This window comes from Lacerta agilis, chromosome 7 (genome assembly GCF_009819535.1).
Source record: "Lacerta agilis isolate rLacAgi1 chromosome 7, rLacAgi1.pri, whole genome shotgun sequence".
In the NCBI taxonomy this organism is placed as follows: domain Eukaryota; kingdom Metazoa; phylum Chordata; class Lepidosauria; order Squamata; family Lacertidae; genus Lacerta; species Lacerta agilis.
The window spans coordinates 46,193,081-46,210,313 of record NC_046318.1 but is presented as its reverse complement, the minus strand read 5'-3'; the positions used below and the strand labels follow the sequence as shown (position 1 = coordinate 46,210,313).

The 17,233-nt window shown below is 39.5% G+C and overlaps 1 protein-coding gene across 1 annotated transcript in view; it reads left to right on the top strand.

Moving 5' to 3' along the window:
• CCDC178 (coiled-coil domain containing 178) overlaps positions 1 to 8,862 on the top strand; it is a 122,811-nt gene extending 113,949 nt beyond the window's left edge. The window contains exon 20 of the mRNA XM_033155118.1: positions 8,170 to 8,862. Within this exon, the coding sequence (XP_033011009.1) occupies positions 8,170 to 8,241 (72 nt within the window). The 3' untranslated portion in view covers positions 8,242 to 8,862. The remainder of the gene's footprint in view (positions 1 to 8,169) is intronic.
• Positions 8,863 to 17,233: the final 8,371 nt, after the last annotated feature.

Below are 17,233 nucleotides of genomic sequence, written 5' to 3'. Positions count from 1 at the left end.
ATGTCCTCTCTCTGCACTCCTCCCAGCGATCGTTCTTCCTCTGGTCGCTCCTATGGATACACAACCTGACTGTCTCCAGGTTGCCAGCCTTCATGATATGTTTGCAGACATCTTTGTAATGCAGCACTTGTCTGCCAATAGGCCTAGTGCCTGAAGCCAGCTCTCCATAGAGCACGTCCTTGGGGATCCTGCAATATTCCATTCTTCCATTCTGTGGACATTGCCAAGCCAGCATAGACATCACTGAGACAGGAGTGCAAACAACCTGGCAATGCAGGCCTGGGAGCGCACATCTTTGTTTGAGACTCTGTCCTGCCATGTGATGCCCAAAATCTTCCTCATGCAGCACATGTGGAAGGCATTGAGGTGTCGCTCCTGGCAGGTGTCAGTTGCCTGTGACTCATTTCCATAAAGCAGTGTGCTCAACACACAAGCCTGGTAGCTCCATGTGACACAAACAATCAAGTCCAGCTGGTGCCAGTGGCCTGACCTTGGATGTCTCCGGCACACTCACTGTTTCCCCTTGTTAGAGAAGAACATGTTCGTGATGCAAGTTAGCAGACTTATTTTTGCTTAAATAATTTGTCCTGGTTTAGCACTATTAAGCCTACTGCCACAGACTTTAGTTGTAGTCTCGTAATCCAATGCCAGAGCACATCTTCTAGAGTTAGTGCCCTCTGTGCCCTTGGAAAATGGGACCAGTGTTTACCTGTCTTTTGAACAGCCCTTTCATTTATGGTTTCCTTCTTACTTGTCAAGTGATCATCAATTTAACTGCATTTTTTTCTCAACAGTTCTTTCACAGGTAGATTATAATAGTTCTCTAGGTGGATGATCCTCAAAGCCTCTTTTATTTCTGAGGGCTCAAGTATTTTTACAATTGCCGATAACATTCAGTTGCATCTTTTAGACATGCTAATTTTTCAGTTATTGCTTACTCTCACCTTGCAGATATATGGAGTTTGGTAACACTGGTGTTTTAGTAGGCAAAGACTGGTATTGGCTATTTATTGGTCCTGCTTTTTGCCATTATTTATAATAATTATTTGGAATGCTGAAGATTAATTTTAAGTACAAATCTTCTGTTTTATAAATTTCCATTTCCTGTTTAATATGACATATTACAAAATACAAGTTTCATTTCTTAAGGACAACTGTGAATTAATTCCCTGATATTCTGAACTTTAGATCAGATTCTATGGTTATCTGCAGAGAGCAGTGCTCATACATATTTTCCCTGAACCCAAGACAAGCTTGTAATGTGCTTCGCTCTCCTCTCTCTCCCCCACCCCATCCTGATCTCATATTGGTTTTGAAAAAATGAAGGATTGATTGTTCCTTAGCTTCATTTGGTTTCCTTTGTTCAAGCTCTTTATGTTTCTGGCAGTTTGGCATGTATGTACAACAGTGACAAATACTCTACAGATACTGGGATCTAGTGTGAGTTCTCTTATGCTCTCTGGAGTCCAGAGACCTATCTCATTTATGCCATCTTCAGTTCCATGATGGAAGAAAACTTGGATATAAGTGCAATAAAGAAATATAAAATCATAAATAAATGTACTTGTATATGTTCTCGGGTATGTAAATCCAATCAGCATCACTGGGCTTGGGAGATTGGGAGAGGTGTAGATTATTGTCATGCAGGCGGCGGCAGCCTGTTCAGAAACCTTGGGTGCAGTAGGTTTGTGAGCATTCTACACATGCGAAAATATTTCTCATTATAACTCTTTTGCATATATAGTAGTATTCCAGTGCTTCTTAGCATGGTGTAGTGTGTATTAGGACCTACTCCTACCAGCATGTATGACTCTTAGCAGACAGTGTGGAAGAAGAAACAATCCAAATTATGCAGGAAGCAACCTACTCAGTGGCATAAATACAACAGATTGCATCTAAAATTATAGACTAATCTTGGTTGCCATTGAACCACTTGATGAAGTACCTTAGTGTGACAAAATACTGCAATTGCAGTTGGTACTGTACATGTATGTTTAAATGTTTGTCATCAGAACAGCTTATGGAAGTTCAGGCTACCTTAGATTGCCTTGGCTGTTTGACCAGTCCTTTACCTACCATGCAGTAGAGAGAGAGATAAATTTAACCATTCCATTCACACTTCCTTAAATGTAGCGAGATTCATTAAACTATATGAAGTTTGGTGAATTGCAGTAGCCAGCCAAAATGCTGCTGTTGATCTACCGGTACTTGAGTGCCTTTTGTGTCTTAGTGTGTCAACTTGGTGGTGCTGTGCAAACAGGGAAATCCTTTGTTCAAGCTTGTTACTGCTTAAAATCCTAGCTAGTTGCCTAATGCTCTCTCTTAGCACTTTGCTGCTACTGTTCTACGATGGCACTTTGAGCCCTTCACAGAATGTGTCCACTTCTGGTTTATTGTCTTGTCTTGGCTTCAGCCATCTGATCCTCCTTGAAGGGAAACCTACTGCAGTGTTGCTTCATTCCCTATCTCTTAAAGCATGCCCTCAGCTTGCCTGGCAGCTTTCTGAGCATTGCTGATCCCTCCCTATTCAAGGTAGACATAGCCTGGTCTCAGCAACCAGACTGTTATTTCCCTAGACCACAGCAATGCTAACTTCACACTCCAGTTCCCGATTCCCTCTATTTATAGTCTGAATTCTAACCTCTTATTCCTCAGGTGACCCACATGCTCTATTACTAGCTTCACCTAGGTTAGTGCCAACCCAGCATGCCAGAGACCTAATCTTTTAAGTCACTCTGGTTCAAAGGGGTCTCAGTTGTGCTATATATACAAAGCACTTCTTAGAGCCTCTCAGATGGGAATCTGGAATGCCTCTAACAGATAACAAGGTTTTCTTTCTTTAAAAAAAAATTACATATTCATATCAGTATCCATGAACCTTTCAACTTCTATGAAGACAGAAATCTTGGAGGGAGAGAGTCCTTATCCAAATTGAACTTAGGTGGTGGTGTGAATTGGATACAGGGTGGTAATCATGTGAGACCCAAACAGTAAAATTAACAGAATGTAACTGGTTCTAATGTCATTAGACTATTTGGCCTGATTCAGATGTAATGATATGAGTCCAATAAACCAGCCCAGAATATCAAACCAGGATATTCTGTCTTTGAAGAGAACTCTTAACAATTTCCACATTTGGATGTCCAATGCAACCATGATTTAATAAACCAGGAAGGTTTACCCAAGCCAGTTGACAAGGGGAGGAGAGAGGCCAGGGGTGAGGAAGGGAACACATAGAGAAACTCTCAGTTTGGTAAACCAAAATTTCAGATGAACTGAATTATAAGGTGTTTGTTTTCCCCAGAAGTATCAAAGTTGGAGCATTTTCTATGTTGGAGAGGTGTTGACAATGTTGTGTTGAAACAGATGAGACATGGCATATTTATTATTATGTGTTTGGGGTAACCAGACTAGAAACCATTTTTAGATCACACCTTTGAAACATTGCCATTAATAATGTGTTATTAATGTTTTGATATTACTGATGTGCTAGGTCACTTCTACGTGGAATTATATTTTAAAATAGATTCAATTCTGTATTGACCATGTAAAACATATTGCTGCAAAAGAAACTGTGAGTTTGTAAGCTGTCAGCCTCTCTTTATTTTTTCAAAGTACCATGTGTGAAACATCAGGAAAATACCTCTCGGCAGCTTGTCATGCCAAGCTTGCTAACACACTTTAGGCCAATTTAGCCCCTCCTCTTTTAACCTACATCACAGTTTTAAAGATGCAAGGAACCATTTTTGGCAGCTGCACTGCTTTTGTTACTTCCTGAATTAATTGTATCAGTTTAGCACATCTCCAGGAAAAGATGCTGCTCTGCCATTGATTATGAACATAGCTTCTGAACTCTTAACCATGGCTGCAAAGTAGATTATCTTTTAAAGACACTGGTTTTGAAACTTAGACATTTAATTTAATTATCTTTTCTCAGAAGTGTACAAAGCAGTGAGAAACCTCATGTGAATAACATGTTCATAAGACAATGCAGAGATGCATTTTTTGCCACAAACTCACTAATTTTAGCTATAATCACTAACAATGTTTTTGTTTTACAGACTACTATGATTTGGCAAAAGAATAAAATTGCTTTTAAAGTACAAAAATAATTATGAACCACTTGAAATGTAATGTCTGTGTTTTATTTCTCATCAGAATTCATTAGTGTGTAACATCAATAATTTAGCCCATCATTTGCCAACACTGACTTGGCTCAGTAGTTCAATCATGTAACCCTGTAAACTCACTTTCCATTAAAATGAATGTTGCTGACAAAGGATAACTAAAGAGATACTTCATTTATTAGCTAAAGAGATACTTCATTTATCAACATTTTTAAATTAGGAGTTTGGGACCACAGACACTTAGCTGGATAAAATATTTGAAGGGATCTTTACTGTACAACTCAAAATGTATGTGGAATCATAGCGTGTTATTCAAAATGACAAATATATTTTTATTTGTGTAACATGCTTCATAGCATGCTTTTCCAGAGGCAGGCAGAGCCACTTGCAAACAATGATATGACCTACCAGGATGACAGCTTGGTTGTGTTGCGCAAAGCAAGTATGGTACAGTATCTTAATGGAATTAGAACTTCCTTCCTTCCATTTTGCTGTAGAGGAATCCATGCTGAAATCAAGCCACCCATGACATACTTGTCCTCTGAGTGGCCACCCATGATTCTACCTGGATAGGCAGCTTGAGATGGCATGATCCATACTTCACAGACTGACAATGTGGGCACACAGTGAGGTATTCTGATGACTGGCTTAGCATATGCAAAGAATTGACTTCAACCCACACTCTAACATGTGGTTGGAGTGAATCAGTGTTTAATCAAACATTTCTCATACAAAAACACTAAATGCAAACCAATTTATCCTTCAGTTTCTAAACAGTAATTTGAAGCATTAATTTGTAAATTAATTTATCATGAAGTAGGCCTTTCACAATAGCCACTATTTTTATCTACTCCAAATTGAATCTTTATGATTTTTAGATTCCTCATCTAGTGGGCCAGTACATACAGAGCTGGAAATTGGGGCATTTAAATGAGAAATCAGGCTATGGGAGAGTCCTTGAACTCTATATGGTTCATGTGACTTGGTGGGAGGGTCTGTGATGAGGCACAGAAGCGTGATAGTTGGTGACATCAGGATGTTATGCTCTGCTGGATCTCTCCACTGGATTGGGAAGCAAAGCTAGGTTGAGACAAAGAGGACATGAAATCCACCCTGAGCATCAGGGAATCTTCAGGAGGAGGAGAACTGGACAGGGCAAATGGGTAGAGTTTGGAGCAGTCTCACTATGATGGTTTAACATCTGCCACTGATTTTTTTAAAGTTTTTGTATTATAAAACAAGGCATCAACATTTTTAAAAATGTAACTGTCATGTCACAAACTATAAAAAAACCCTTTAAAACAAAAATAGGTGTTATATATGAGTGCTTCAGTTGCAATAGTACATCTACTGGACATACATTGCCTAGAGAGCTCTGATTCTTTACAGCCCATATTTCCCACCAAAGCATTATTAATGGAACAGAAGTTTGTCTGAAGTAATTTGCCCTTGACAGATCTCAATCTTTTTTCAGATATCACAATTTTCTTTTAAGTATATGCAAATAGATCATTTTGTGATTTGTCCTAGCAACGAACCAAGCATGTGTGAAGTTTTTACTTAGAATTCTAAGTGTATTTTCTATAGTTTTAATAGCTGTAACATGCTAAATTTGCATTAGAAATATTCAGAGGCCAGAAGTTTAATTCACTTTGGCTTATCTCACATTCTAAAACCATCCAAAACTAGGAATGGAGCTCTTTTCTCAGACATGAGGGCAGGTTTGTATACTCATGACTGCAACACTAAGCAACTAAATGACTTAATGATTTATCACAGGTCTGACATAAGCAATGGGACTTTGATAGCAGGCATCATCATCTCAAACACATACATTCCACTGCTAATAAATAAGTGATGAGAAATAAAGCCAGGACAATGCATGTCTGAATCAACCCTAAGAGTAAGGCCAATTGGTCTAGACATTACCTGTAAATCTATTTAAAATCAGATTCATACCTTGTGGGTGCCGTGTGTCTCAACATGCATACAATGGGGAAGTTATTGCACCACTGGACATAGCGTATGGCTCAGGGGAGGCAGAGCAATCTACATGGCAGATTTCAAAAAAAAAAGTGGCCTGGTTTACTGTTGTAGCTAACAAAAGGAAGTTATTTTTTTTAAAAAAAAAATATCAGTGGAATGTGGCGCACTGTAAAGCGTACAGCTTGTAAAGTTGTCTGATACATGTGCTGAGTAGGTATGAGCAGTTTGCCACATACTCTGACATTGTGCCCTTAGCTTGGATACAGAACATTATTCAAGCTAACCTACTGAGCCTGACCAGAGTTGTGGAGCTCCAGGAGGGCATGGGGGAAAGTATGCCTCACTGCTCACCAGAGTTTGAGGTCTAGTCTTTGGGGGCTATGCCTTGTCATGTCTCTTGCCACAGGTGGGGTTTGGCCCACCCAAGGTTTAGATTAGCTGGCCACACAGATAATTTCCCCAGCAGATGTTACTAATCAAATGTGACCTTAGTAGGTGTCTTAGTGTCTCCTCTCTTTATTCCTGCATCCAGTTACAGTAAGTTTCTTGCTGCCAGGCAATGTATCCCTCTCAAATCTGAAATGCTTTCAGATGAGAACATGGCTAGCTGCCACTGTCAGAATGACTCCAAGGAAGTCAGGAGTTTCCTGGGTTCAACAGAGTTGCTTTGGAAGCAGCCACTGTACCTCTCAGATGGCCTTCTCCATGGAGACATTTTTTAGATAGCTGAAGCAGCCTCTAGTTGCTGTGGCTGGAATAATCCACTGAAACAGGTTTTTTTTTTCTCCTTCAGTGAAGTTACTCTGGCAGCAGCCACCATGGTTCAGAAAATCCTGCCCCCCAAAGTGGAAACTGTTGATCTCTCTGTTGACCATATTAACGGAGGTTGTCAGGTCCAGAACCAATCATCCAGTTAGGCTTGGAGGCTTTTTCGTCTTCCTCAATATGCAAATTATAGATAATCAAATGCAGTGTTCATTAAAAATAAATATATCTCTTCCACATACCACAGAATAAGTTGCCTAGTCTAGTTCACCTCTCTAATCAGCCTCTAATCAGCTTGTCAAAATCAGCCATTTTGAAATCAAATACCCTAGTTGCATCCCTTGTTCCAATAGCCCATTCAATTAAATTCATCAGGACTAACTCATGATCGCTTGGTCCAAGGTTATTCCCAACAGCCATTTTATCTATCATATCCTCACTCCTTGCCAGCACCAAATCCAACATAGCATTTCCGTTTTCCTCAGAAGATTGATTCGCTCCTCATGCATGCAGAGAATGATGACCTTCTTAACTGGAATCTCTGTAATAGCCATTTCACCTTGATGCAGACATGATATGCACCACACAAATCTCCTTGGTTGAGAAAAAGATAAAATGTAATTGAAAAAGGCCCTTTGGAGTGTAGAAAAGGCAGGCCTGGGTACAGGCTGCCAGACCATGGGCCATATCTGGCCATCTTCATAAGACATTCTTCTACTGCATGTTCTTTTATTTATGCAATCTAGTATCGGCTTCCTACACTAGCCTCTTCTTATATGTGTCTTTGCCATTTAAGGGTAGAATCACAACAAAAGTGGGGGGGGGGACATTTTGGTGTGATTTTTCTCACCTACCAGCATGATCCTTGAGAAACAGAAGCATAAGTGTATAGCAAGTAATAAAAGCAAAGGTCTGCTGTTAGAATAAACTGTATAAATGATTTTCTTCCTAGGCTGACATTTTATAGTGCAACTCCTGACTTGGCATGAAACCCTTGGTGATATCATGGCAAAACATCAGTCTGCATTGAAAAACCAGGCCTTTGGCCCTCAGTAGAACAGTCACATGATAGCTGCCTGTCCACACTCAGCCCAGTTTCAGGGATGGGTGAATTGAGCTCAGGAATCATTGTATATCTTCTTCATAAATTTTAATAGTACAGAAGGTTAAGGTGATTGTTTTCGTTGTTTATTTTTAGCAACAGTTCCATGTGCTTGATTTCATAATAAAGCTTTGATTTCTTAATTAAATGTGTTCTTATTAGTTTTGGTTGTTTCTCTTTTCTGAACAGGGGGCGTTGTCAAACACGGTCCAGCATACAGGCACTTTCTTGAAGTCTTTGACAGATGGCTCGTCTACTTAGAAGACAATGCAAACATCCAGTGTGTCTTGGATGCTGAAATATAAGACAAGAAAAGTCACACAGTTCAGATAGCAGTGTAATTGGACATTCACCTGTTTGCCATTTCACACTTCCATGGACGAAAAACTCACTCACCTCCCAGCATGCCTTGCCATTCTTTTACTTACAGCAAATCCATAACAATGAAACAGGTGACTTTCATGCTGCTGTCAGGAACGATCTAATTTCAGCTCTGGGTGACTGATTGCAATTGGCTTTGCCTCATCTGATAATTAATCTATGTCACCATTAATTGGAAGAGAGAATAATTACTGGCGGTGTTGACAGTGACTGTACGCTTCCCCAGATTTCCCCATTGTGTTGGCCCGAATAAAGGCTTTGCGATTCAGTACTTAAAGTTTATGTAAACTGTAACAATATCTATGCCCATGTGACACTTTCAGACGCTGTGTCTAATGTACTTTTGTTTTTGTGTTTACCAATCTTTTTTAGCTCACTGAGAGCTGTCTCCCTCAATCACCCCTCAATGTTCTATCTTAATTTTGTGGAAGTTTAAAGTTTTCAATGAGCTGGAGATGAATGATTAATGAATAAATTTAAATGCTTCTTTTTGTCCATGGATCATTAGTCAAGTCCTTTGTGGTAAGGACCTGAGAAAGGAGTGGAAATTATTGAGACATTAGCCTGAAGCAAGTTTGAGGTAAATATTATGCAAAAAAAAGGGAGGAAAAAAAAGAAAGAAGAACCATGGTGAGTGAACAACTTTTGGCCTGGCAAGGATTCTCAAGAAATTGATCTTCTTATTTGAGCCCATTTTTATGCAAATAATTGATTGAAACACAGTGCATATAGGTGGGAAACGTATTTTGGTAAAATTATTTGCTATAAATTGGATTTAGCAGTAAGCTATCGTCGGGCAATACAAGAACAATACCTTACAGGAGGACCAGCAATAGTGAAGCAAACAAATGCAATATACAGTGGAGCATTATTGATGTACTAATTGGGGTAAAGAGACAGATTATGAGCATTTCATGATGTTAAGACCCTTGAAGCGATACATACTTTAGAAGAATTAAACCAAAAAACTTCTGCTTTATATTTCACATTAATTGCATTTGTTTCATACATTCATATGCCTTATTAGTAATGCCATCATATTAGTACTATGCCCAATCAATGGATGCAATAATATTATGTCATCGTTTAACAAAGAAATCCTTAAAGGGACACAGTAACTTTCAAGATATCAGTTATCAACTTAATCATCTATGGAAGGCTCAGGATTTTGGTATTGCATAGTGATTTGATTCAAAAATTAATGTATCTTCTGCAAGTGAAAATAATGGAACATTCCAAAGACAAAAAATATTTTAAAGCCAACATTACTTTTTATTTATTAAAATAATTTTACCCCACCTTTCATCAGAAAGACCCTTAAGGTGGCTAACAATATTATTAAAAGGGATATGACAATACAGCATTTTAAAACTTAAATATTGTGGCTATATTTAAGTTTTTAATATGAAAATGTTTACTTACTAGATGTTGGTAAACCATAACACCCATCATCCCTGGCCATTGACCACACTCGCTGGGGCTGAAAATGGTGTGAATGACCAAGCATTTAGAGAGAGAATTAGAAGGGGTATTTTAGGCATGTATTATTGTACTTTGGAGTCTTAGCTCTTAAGTCAATGTTACTGACTTTGAGTCAGGGGTCTAGAGCTAGTTGTACTGCATTGTACTCTAGGGGCAAATAACAAAGACAGCATTTGTGTGGAGCAGTTCTGCATAAATCCGAGATTCAGAATGTGTGGTTTATAGTTTTACCAAATCCTAATGATAGAATCATAGCCCTATAATTCACAATTACTTGTTTACTCCCCATATAATACCTCTAACTGCACTTGACCTGTATATTGGAGGGGAACACGAAAACACGATCTGTGGTAGGATATAAATCCCAAATTCACACGTAGTGACCATTATTTGCTGGCTGCTAGAGGTCATTCTTTTTCTTTTTACCCCAAGGCAATAGCTTCCAGTCTCAGCAGAAAAACTTTGAAGTCTGTTTTGAGTTTGTTTTGAGTTTATTAGTACCCTGGAAAACTCTGGAATACACATACCGGTATTTCCTAAGTAAATGTTTTAGCTGTAAAAATACTAACCAGGGGCTCTGAAAACACAATCTGAAACCTTAATCTTAAGCACTGGCATTGGAAATTCAGTCACCTTCATTCCAGTGGATTTTGCTTCTAAGAAAGAATGCATGGTCAGCATCCAAGGCTTCACTTGAGCCGGGTCTCAGCCCTAAAACTTATTTGTAATACTAAATACACATGTAATAACAGTAGAAATGAAGTTTGCCTCTCTATTTATTTGGAGTGCATTTGTGAAGCCACTGGCTAGGCACAACCATGTCTGTCTTTTTAGGAGTAAAGGTGAGCAATTTTAACCAAAGACTGGGGAGATGGGAAGGCATGCACATGCTCAGGGGGGCATCCCATGTTCTCTTTGCAACTGCACTTCCATCGCAGCATTTGTGCATGCGTTTGGGAGCGGGGGGGGGGCAAAGACAAATTGTCTCTGGCTCAGTTCCTGGTGTGCAGATTGTAAATTAGCATATAAATTAGGCACCAAGGAGGTGCAAAGTATTTGTTTAATTCATCAGCATCAGTGAAATAAAATAAACTAGGTGCAGGTTTGGTGGAAATTCCAAGTGAGGACATAGATTTATAAGGTCCTTACACTGCAAAATACTTACAGGGGATCCATTCCCTTTCTTGTGACACAACTCCAAAAGACAGCCCATGATCTGGTAGTGTGGCTGATCAGGAATAGGGTCATAAAGCCAGAAAGACAAGACCTAACAATAGCAAAAAGGTAGTTGTATTATTTCTTTTTTATATAAAAAAGTCTAAAAACTACAGTAGCATAATATTATTATATGCCACTGCAATCTCTGAGTGGTTAGAGACTCCAGGGGTTCCAAGTACTTTCCCTAGGGTTCAGTTTCCTTTGAATGAAGGACGGGGGGGGGGGGACTGTGGTGTCTTAAGGATATATGGTTTTATTTACATGTATATACAAGGTGAGTCTTTTAAAAGCGGCCCCGTGGAACATGTGTAGGCCTACTCTGTATCCACGGGGCCTCTTTTAAAGGACTTGCCCTGTACAACCTGTGCATAGGATGGAAGGGTTTGCAGCATTGACACCCCAACAGTGCTTGCTTCTCCATTTGGTTACCAGGGAATCTAAAGTCCAGCACAGAACAAGATATGTGTCTGTTTGCAGCTTCCAGCCTTCCACCTGTAGCCTCCAGCTCACACTACAACCAACTCTGGCTATTTTTCTCTTATATACCAGCTAGGTGAGGGAAGTAGGGGGAAACGCCCACCCTTTGGTTCTATGGCATGGAGCAATTTATTTGGATATGCTAAATTGTGGTACAGTGGTACCTCGGGTTACATACGCTTCAGGTTACATACTCTGCTAACCCACAAATAACGCTTCAGGTTAAGAACTTTGCTTCAGGATAAGAACAAAAATCGTGCTCTGGTGGCGCAGCAGCAGCAGGAGGTCCCATTAGCTAAAGTGTTGCTTCAGGTTAAGAACAGTTTCAGGTTAAGAACGGACCTCCGGAACGAATTAAGTACGTAACCAGAGGTACCACTGTACTTAACTAGCCATTCAGAACCATTGTATTGACGAACTGGTTTAGCAAGCTTCCCCTTATACAGTCTACCCTCACAGATACAGGATTGCAGGTTAGAAGGGGATCAAGGGTTCCATTCAGATTCAAACACACACATACACACATGGCCACTGCAACTCAACAATACCTTTTCCAGGATGAAATAAAATGTCATAAAATAGTGAGCACATTTTTATATACCTTGGCATTCTTCCCATCCCTTCTGTGCTTTTATTTGAGTTAATAGCAACTTTCTTTGATGCCGAAGTACATCCCTTGATTGCAGTTCAGAAGTTCACGAGTTTCCCATTGCTTGCTCTTGAGCAAATTTCCCTGATTTTGTGGTACCTTCTCCATAGCTGACAAAAGGAAAGTTGTGCATATGGGTCCATTCTTCTTTATGCTTCATTTATACATTTGTTAACAAGGGAACGGGTTTTTAATGTAACAACAAAGCACAGTTTTGCATTTCAGGGGGGGATGGATTAGGTGACCCTTAGAGTCCTGTAAACACTACAATTGTATGATTTTAAAAGTGTTTGTTCTTTCTTTCTTTTTATGCTAATATCTTTCCAGAAAGGCTGCATGACTTAATGTATTTTTAATATTTTGTTGGAAGCCGCCCAGAGTGGCTGGGGAAACCCAGCCTGATGGGCGGGGTATAAACAAACAAACAAACAAAAACAAGCCAGGGCATAGCAAAGAAAGAGATTATGCTTGGCAGTCAAATCTGGCTAGGTATCCTTGAAGAATTTGATATTTACAAATTCCACTATAAAATGACCTCATCAGTATTTAATGGACTGGTGCACAGATCAGAACTTAGGCTGCAAGTCTAACTACGTCTATTTAGAATTAAGTCCTATTAAATTCAGTAGGGCTTGCTCCTAGGAAAGTAGAGTTAGGACTGCAACCTTAGTTATCTACTGAATGTGGTACTTCTCCAACTATTGTGATACAGTAAAAAATAAGTATCAAAATGCACATTTATGTATTTACAACATGTCCTTTGAAATGATTTTTTTAGCACCCTCAAACTAATGTAGAAATGAATTGGAACATAATTTTATGGGTTCAAAAATATGCAGAAGTGATGTGGACTGGAAATAGAATCTGTCCAGCCCAAGAAGTTTTATATATATATATATATTCAGAGGGAAAACAGCTGTTTCTTCTCTCTCCAATAAACCTTTGATGCATCCAGAGAGCCTCCTTACACCTGCTACAGTGCAATCTGATTGAGGCTGCAATCGTATACAGTCTCTTACCTGAAATCAAGCTTTGGTATTTTATATTGTGACGTAACCATGCATAGGATTGCTTTGCATATCTATGTAACACCTCCTCAACTCTATTTTAAAACTATCACACTTTTAACATCATGCTGAGCAGCATCTTTTTCTTCACTTCTACTTCGTTTTTGCAAAAGCCTAGCCAGAAGAACTTGAATGTTTGCTCATTATTTTGTGACAATTAAGTTATTTACCCTAAATGAACCTATGCAAAACATTTTCATCTCCCATTCTTACTTTCTGGTTCATGCTCTTGTATGATAGGTTAAGAGAAACAATGCATTCCCATGTAGCCCACTTCAAATACAAGCAGCTGAATTGGTGCCAGAAAATTTGGGTCCATTGTGTTCATAGGGGTGGGATTTTAAAAAGCAACAATGTGAAGGCTCTGGAGCATGGAAAGCAGAGGATGAAATGTTACTCATGAGTAGCTTTAGGTTAAATCGTGCCTACAACAGCCATATTGAAACACTTGATTTAATATCTTTTTATTCTTTAAAAGAATTAACTTGAAAGGTCACATTAAGGCTCATTCCATCAGAGACATATCCTGGAAAATATCTCGATTCACATCAGTTCCCATCCGAGAGATTTTCAGAGCTACTGTTCACTCCGAGACAGTTAAAACTGTATTGTCTAAATTCAATGTTGCATAATAATTTAAAGTTTAGCCTTGTGGTTTCCCAGAACTGGTAAAAGTGACCCAGCCTTTGCTTTCTGCTATTTGTGATTGGGAAAGAGATTAGTGTTCTGGAAGAATTTTTGCTGAAAGGTCCCCAACACAGAAAGTCAGTGTGTTGTAGTGGTTGGACAATGGTGGGAGAGACCCAGATGCAGGTCCACACTCACCCATGGAGCTCACTGGGTGATATTGCTCTCAACATTCCTCACAGGGTGGTTATGTGCATAAATAAGGGAGGCGCATGTATGCTCCCTTGAATTTTGAGAGGAAATGAGGAATATTAATAAAACCAGTAGGTCAGAGTGAGAAAGTGTTTACAGCTCAAATAAAGACGAAGAACGGATGAGAAGTGGCCCCAGTCAATATCCAGTAGCCTATGATGCCCAAGAACTGTACTTTGAACATTCCTGCTGCTCATCTGGTGACAATGACAGGTCCCTGCTAGATTTGGATTATTCTGGAAAGAAATGACTGTTACAGTAGAGGGTGGCTTTTGTGCCACTCCCTGCTACATAGTATTTGCTTTATCCACCTGAATCTTGTCTTGATTTTTACTAGCATTTCCAAGTTCCTTTCTTTCAAGCCTGATCTTCAGGAATGTTGATAGGCTTTGAGATTGTGGCATGTGCATAAGAACCCTGTTACTCCACCTTCTCCAGCCCAGCTGCTGATTCATATCTCCATCTTACACTTTCTTCTTCAAGACCAGTATATTGATATGAGTTTGATGAAACTTTGTCACGTAGGTCAACTTGCAAAAGGTCGTGTTTATAAGAGGCACATGAACAACAAGCAAATTCTTTGTAAACTCTGATATTTGGGGAAATCTAAGTGTACAAGGTCAGTTGAAAAGGTCTTTTAAAATCATCTTTTCCAAAAGAGTTACCATCTTATGCACATTTTGTCTTATATGTGAGGTAGTATGAGCATGTTATTTCTTTTACAGAAAAAATGAAAATAGCAAATTGGGATTTTAGTTGCTTTTACATTTCCCCCCTCTTTTTAAAATTATGGTTATTCACCCATACATTCCCTCTCTGAGTATTCATTTAGAAGGGAGGTTTTGTAATAGTCACATTTAATTTATCAGGGTGCAATAATTTGTGTTTCCCAATCATCTCGCAGACTTTGGTTCATTATACTATTGTTTCACATGAGTAAGTTAGCAAAGTTTGGATTGATTGACTCTAATTAACTAAAACTGGTTCCAGGCTGTGCATCTATTGTCATGGTAGCTAGCCACAAAGCCCCAAACTGTTCCATAATGGCAATGTAAGGTAATATCAATATGAAAACTCTAACAAATTCTTAACATTAGTTTATGCTACTTGAAGAAAAATAACTGAAGTGGGAGAGTATATTGGAGGAGGTACTAGTCAAAGCAATGTACTTTAAAATGGAGTTATCCCCCCCACTACTGGTTTATATACTCCTAGGAACTCATCCCTGTCAAGAGATTGGATATTACAGTTTATACCAGGAGTTTTGAGGCAGTCATCAAGAGCAGTCCTACACAAAATGTGTTACGCTATCAAGTCTTGAGGATATGATAATTGCTAGCTCCTAGAGTTGCTGGCAAGATACACATCTGGTTACTACCAGGACCTGGTATCTCAGGCACAAATGTGGATCTAAAAATGGATTCAAAATCTTTAAGCCCCGGCAACAATCTTTACTTCAGTTGCCTGGGTTCAGGTTCACTGGATAAGCACCAACACTGCAGCAACTGGATCACCTAATCACCCCATCATGTGACCAACATACCACATGAAGACTAGAACCACTCTCAAGTAGTCTTCCAAATTCACCCCAGGTCCTACAGTAAAGTCAGCAGTATGTTAAATGGAATCAAAGCTGATTATCTCCTGGTGTAAATGGCCAACCAGGACCACATGCATAGTCTCACTTCCATACCAAGTTACAAGCCAAAACAGCAAACAGCCAGGTGAACCCCAGAAGATGAACCAAAAATGAACCTCTGGTGCGTCAAATTTTGTCTTTGTTCACATCGGACATTAAATGTAACAGTCTCCAAATAGAGACAACCTGAGTATGCCAGGTCAGTCACCACTTGGTACAGCTCCACTTTCAATACTTCATTCTGTGATCAGATTTTGCCCAACTGCAATGATTAGCAGTTTGCCTGAACTTTAAATGGAATATTCAAATACACATCTCCTCCCTTAGTTCTGCCATGTAAATTAGCATTGTCAGAAGAGGCCCTTCTTAAAGTAACCCTCATTTGTGGCACTGCAAACGGGAGTGAGTTGTTCTTAGAGTACACCTCTGTAGAGTCCACTCTCTTTTGGATTACCTTCCCAGATAAATGTGCCTGGCTGACTCCATTGCCAGTTTCAGGAATTCAACCAAGACTTTCTGTTCTCTCTGTAGATTCTGTGTGTCAAACTGCAAGAGCTCTTGGGGAGCAAACATTTGCTGTTTATGAGTATAAAAATAAACGACAAAGAAATGAACTCCGAGAGCTTGTACAATTACCTACTTGAAGTGCGGGTCAAGCTGACCCAGACCGTGACCATTCAGTGCTGTGTGTGTTATGACAAGGCCCTGGCTTTGCCGTACTGCTTTATTGCCAGCACACTGATGTGTTGAGGAAGCCTTCCCTGAACAGCTTCTAATCTCAGAGTATGGTAAATTATAGCTCAGGCTGTTTTGACATGGTTTGAAAGAAGTTATCATGAAAACACCTACATCAGGTGTAAGGAACCTTTGGCCCTCCAGATGATGTTAATCTATGACTCCCAGCATCCCTGGTCACTGTCCATTCTTGCTGGACCTGATGGGAGTTGTAGTTCAGCAACATCTGGAGGGCCAAAGTTTATTCATTACAGAGCAACTGTGGCAACAAAAGAGATTTCACTGAGAGTAAGGATGAATCCAGGCAAGCAAGAGGCATTGTCACAGCTCAGCGACACAGTTCACTCAAAGATGTCACGAAGCACAGTCAGTAAGGGATTGGTATGACCTGAGAGAGTATTGAGAGGTGGGTAGAGAGGTCTGTAGGACCACATTTGGCCCTAGGCCTAAAGTTCCCCAACCCTGATGCCGAGCCTCTCATGTGTGATCATTAGCAAACACATTATACTAAAAGTGAATGAACTCTGCAAAGCCTGTAGGGTTCTCTGCGGTCCATGCTATATAATATACAGTACTCCTTATTAACTGCAGACTAGAAAATCCTTACATTGTAGTAATTCTCTGTAATGAATACAGTTTTGAATTTCTTTCAAAGCTCATTCCAACCAACATGTCATTTCCATCTGAACACAGCATTGTGTTTCTTTGTAAGCAAAGAACGTCATA